Genomic DNA, 4588 nt, shown 5'->3' on the forward strand with positions numbered 1-4588 from the left:
TCGCATTTCCAATAAATTATATTTCCAAGACAATAATAGGGATACATACATTCACATTCAGTACCAACTAGTTGAGTTCCTTGCCTCAAATGCAAAATTTCAAAAATTAGCTGACATGTTGACGAGGAGCACACAATTCCACACGAGACGGTACGTTAACAGTATAGTTAATTTCAGTTTCAGAACATGAACTAGAGTAAGATCAAACTTAAAAAATGGTCAAACAATTTGCACAGATTGCTTCATAGGAAGTAATCAATTCATTTGAGAATTGCTGAACAACCAATATCAATGAAACAATTTCATACAAGCATATGAGTGGTCAGTAATAGTCACTCGAATACCATTTACAGTTACATTTTACAGTTTAACTCTTTCTACAACTTCAACTTCTTTGGTCTTACTAAATAATGTATGATACAAGTGAGCACAGTTGATTTAGATGTACAGAAAATAGTAGTATCAAGTTCATTCAAGGTGCATATGCTCAACTCTGCTAAATGTGCTGAACGATAATCTGAACTTTTATGCCACTAAATAAATTTGAAGTCCCCAAGAGAACTCTTCATAATTCCATGAAAAGATATTAGCATCTTCCTTCACATTTTATCGGCAAAACACAGCCGTCAATTTTGCAGACAGACTAATTTGAAAAGCTCATTGTGAAAAATTCTTAATACTAAATACCTAAAGGTCCATAGGTTGACTTAACAGTGAGGTGCTGAATCCATAAGAGACAATAGGATGATTTCACTACATATTTAAAATGAATAGGAAGTACTGAATGGATTGGAAAAATGCTTCACATTGTTACCAGTAATAAATTTTACAGTTTTGCTCTTTATGAAATGATGTATGATACAGGAGTACGCAGATGGTTTTGATGTAAAGAAAATAAGGAAGAGATTAGATTTTTTTACTACACCCAACATAAATTACAAGCATTAAACGCCGCAAAATCCAACCAAAATGTAAGAACTAATACATGAGAACCAAACAAACACCATTCTATACTACAATCCAAAGAGCCATACCATGATGTATACTACAATCCAAGACAACAAAAACCATGATCTATACTACACGATCCAAGACAAAGAAGTCAAGAAGTCAGAGATGAATGACAGTATGATACAATATATTATAATGTCAAATGATTCTCTTGTCCTGCCGTTAAGTGGGATGACTTCCATCTGGTTGAGCAGCAATGTTGAGATGCGACCTGGAACAAACATACAGAATAAATTTGTTTGCGAGGAGATGGAAAACATTTCAATACTGGACAAACTGGAATTAAACTTTTTCAACAGTTTGGACCATAATAAACATTGCTGGTGTTCTACTTTAGATGGGGCGAACAAAAACTAAAATTTTTACGCAAAAGTGCTTGAAATTAACAAGCTTCCACAAAAATGTGGTTTTAGAAACAAATTGTCCAGCAACAACAAATTGTCCAAAACAAAAGCAAGCATAATTCACTGTTATTCATTTAAAATGAAGGCCTTAAACTAGAGTGGAAAGATTGTTTGATGAATACCTTTTCGCTGCCCCATGCCAGTCGAACAGCTCCTCATTCACTTGACTGCAGTGGTGCTACCGCTCACTCTGCGCATCTGGAAGGAAAAGTAAAGTCTCAATCCGTAAACAGCACTTGAAAGAGTTCTTGTAACTCTTACAACAGTAATCAGAATACACTTTGTAATGAACTAATTGTTTGTACGAGAATGTGTGCATGGGGTCTCTGCCTGGGATAACTTACTGGTTGTCCTGGTTGCTTGAGGGGAAGACAGCGAAAGCAGCGTTCATGTTGAAAGCAGACCTCCATGGCGGGCGTTGGGATTGTCCTGGTGTCCTGACGTCCGCGGTGACCTCCTGCTGACCGCAGGGGAACTGGAACTACGGCCTGGAACTGGAAGAGCAACTGGAGAAGCAAACGTTTCACAGTAAACGACATACCAGAAATCAGCTGGCAAGCAGCCTGTCACCAGTGTGGATAGTTTGAAGTGGTGTTGAACTCGCAGCAGACGCGGTCCTCCAGCGGCGACTCTACAACAGGAACAATACTAGATTAAAATCATTCCACACACTAACCAAGCGAACTCGAGCCACTGTAGATGTCCACTTACTCGTAGACACGGGCGCGCGAGGCCCTCAGCGGCGAGGCAGCGTTGATGCACTGCTAGCTTCACGCTCCCGGGCTGCGTCCGAGTGGAGCGGAGTGGTCAGGACGTCGGCTGAGGGCAGCGGCAGCAAAACAGAGAACACGGCATTAGACTGGCTCCTAGGTAAGGTTGAAGTAAGTCACAACTTTGCCCTCGTGGTCACCCGGTCGCAATGTAACAAACACGCCCGCCCAGCCACTCGCCGGCGCGCTCCCTGAGCGCTGCGCCTCGGCGGTCCCGCGGGGGGGAGGGGGGCCTAGGGGGGACACCCGCGGGAGCCAGCCAGGGCAGGCCTGAGCGACGCGCTAGCAGCAGCCGGGAGGCGGCGGCAGGGAATGACCGGGGCCACTGCAAGCGGGCCAAATGGGGAACAAACAATGCTGTAGAGACGTACCTGCCACGAGCCGGTCCAGCTGTCCGCGGGAGCCGAGCAGGCAGGGTCAAGGCGAGGTCCGGCCGGTGACCGAGCAGAGAACTGCAACAGAAGCGAGTGTCATGAGACCATACACATTATCAAATACGCTGCGACTTCATCCCACACCACACCAACTAACCGTCTTATCCTCGACTGGAGCCAGCAGCAGTGCAGGGCGAGCAGCTGCCTGCTGTCCGCTCCGGCGAGCGAGACATATCCTGCGAACAAAACCACCATGAGAGGGGAAACAATACGAAAGTCAAACGGCAAAACAGGAAAATGGGGCTGATTACCGGCAAGCCAATGCGTCTTCAACATCTTCAAATTTGTTTACTCTCTTCCAAAAACGATGAGCTTGACAACAACCACGCTCGCGCCGCTCGCGCCGTCGCGACTTTCGCTTTAGTCCCGTTCCGTTCTTTACGCCGCGACTGTCGTACCGGTCGTGTGTTGTGAATGTGTTGTGAATGTGTGAAGGATTTTAAGTGGGAATGGGAACCTAACCCCTGAACCCTAGCCCCCAGCAGCCAAAGAGGCCGTATCTGACGTTAACCTCTGATGACGCTGGTTACCGTGAGATGCCACTGGCTAAACTGCAGACGGCACAGCGGGTCCCGCGGAGGTAGAGAGACTCGCCCACATCTCGCAGCCGGCTCCAGATGTCCACTGTTAACAAATACAACAGTAAATCACTACAGAATGGCTTGGGAGTGTTTCAAACAGTGTGATCCTGTGCGCTGGACCGTACCTTGTGCAGAGGAAAGTGCGGCCAAGTCTTGGTCCATCAAATACTAGTCGAACACAAGCAGGATGATCTGTTGTTTCTCGACACAAATGCTTGACCGTGCGACCGTGCCGGCTGGAAGGGCTCGTAATCCAGCCGGGGACCGCATGGCAGTAGGCGGGCCGAGAACGGCGACGAACAACACTGAAAAATTACACCAGTAAATCACTACGGGATGGTCTGGTAACTTAGTGTGATCATGAAGGCTGGGATTGCACATACCTTGTACTGGAGAGTTCTTTTCGAGCACGGTCAAGTCGCGGAGGATCGCGGAGGTGAACAGGGCAACTGGGCGGGCTCACTGACTCCGGCTGGACCGGGTGGGCGCCGAGCTGGGCTGCGTTCGTAGCAGGTTGTAGTAGTCGTCAAGAGCGAAGGGAAACTTGTGAGGTGAGCCGGGCTGCGACCGCGGAGCTCGGCTCGGGCGGGCTCTGCCGGTCGTGGTGGGGGCTGACGGTCGCTGCGGTCGCTCTCCTACCGGCCGTTTGGGGAAGGAGGGGTGGGAGAACGACACAGTACGACTATAGAGGGCGTCACCGGGAAGCCAAAGAGATTCGTCGTCTCCACACGTTTATTTTGCTACTGCCACCAAGATCTGCAATGTCGGTGGCTCCACTCCAGGCAGCTCGATAAATCTAGTTTAATTTTACTATTCGGGCAATTCCAGGAAAATAGTGTATTTAGATTGTCCGACCTATTTTTCTCCGACCTGTCGATTTTTCCAAAATCCCAAAAAGTGCTGTCCGACCTAGGTTTTGTGCGATCTAATTTTTTCCGACCCATTTTTCTCCGACCTCGTCGATATGCTGAAAGTTTGGAAAATGCAGTTATACTTTCCCGCACGTTTGGTTTTCCTACCCCAGGGGGCCGTAGCGCCTAACGGGCATTGCAGGTAGGCAACACGCACGCCTGCGTGCGGTACAGCATAAACACGAGACTGGCGGGTTCGCCTACCCCAGGTGACCGGAGCGCCTTACGGGCAGGGTGGCACTAAGCTTTAGACGTGAATCACCTCCGTGCAACCGGCAGTTAAAATACCTCTTAGAGCCGGATTCATTTTTCCAACAAAATTATCAAAAATGAAAAAAATGTGGGCCCTACCCACCCCGCTTTGACACGGGGACCCGCCTGTTTAACTTCGGAGTTCGGTATGGGATCCGGTGTTTTCAGGCACCCAGCTGAGGGCCGGGTTTGTTGACTATCTCGCTCACACCGGAGTTTACAGCC

The 4588-nt window shown here is 48.0% G+C and overlaps 1 protein-coding gene and 1 long non-coding RNA gene across 2 annotated transcripts in view; one reads left to right on the plus strand and one right to left on the minus strand.

Moving 5' to 3' along the window:
- Positions 1-4085, minus strand: LOC113218198 (uncharacterized). The gene is made up of 8 exons (XR_003304090.2): positions 3584-4085; positions 3326-3505; positions 2717-3243; positions 2557-2637; positions 2127-2234; positions 1760-2046; positions 1538-1613; positions 1-1222 (listed from the first exon to the last, which is right to left on the minus strand). It is a non-coding gene; the product is annotated as an uncharacterized LOC113218198 (long non-coding RNA).
- Positions 4086-4164: 79 nt separating this feature from the next.
- Positions 4165-4588, plus strand: part of LOC113218197 (fatty acyl-CoA reductase 1-like) — a 5975-nt gene continuing 5551 nt past the window's right edge. Inside the window, exon 1 of the mRNA XM_052271286.1 lies at positions 4165-4173. Within this exon, the coding sequence (XP_052127246.1) occupies positions 4165-4173 (9 nt within the window). The remainder of the gene's footprint in view (positions 4174-4588) is intronic.

This window comes from Frankliniella occidentalis, unplaced genomic scaffold (assembly GCF_000697945.3).
Source record: "Frankliniella occidentalis isolate FOCC.00 unplaced genomic scaffold, Focc_3.1 Scaffold6, whole genome shotgun sequence".
In the NCBI taxonomy this organism is placed as follows: Eukaryota; Metazoa; Arthropoda; class Insecta; order Thysanoptera; family Thripidae; genus Frankliniella; species Frankliniella occidentalis.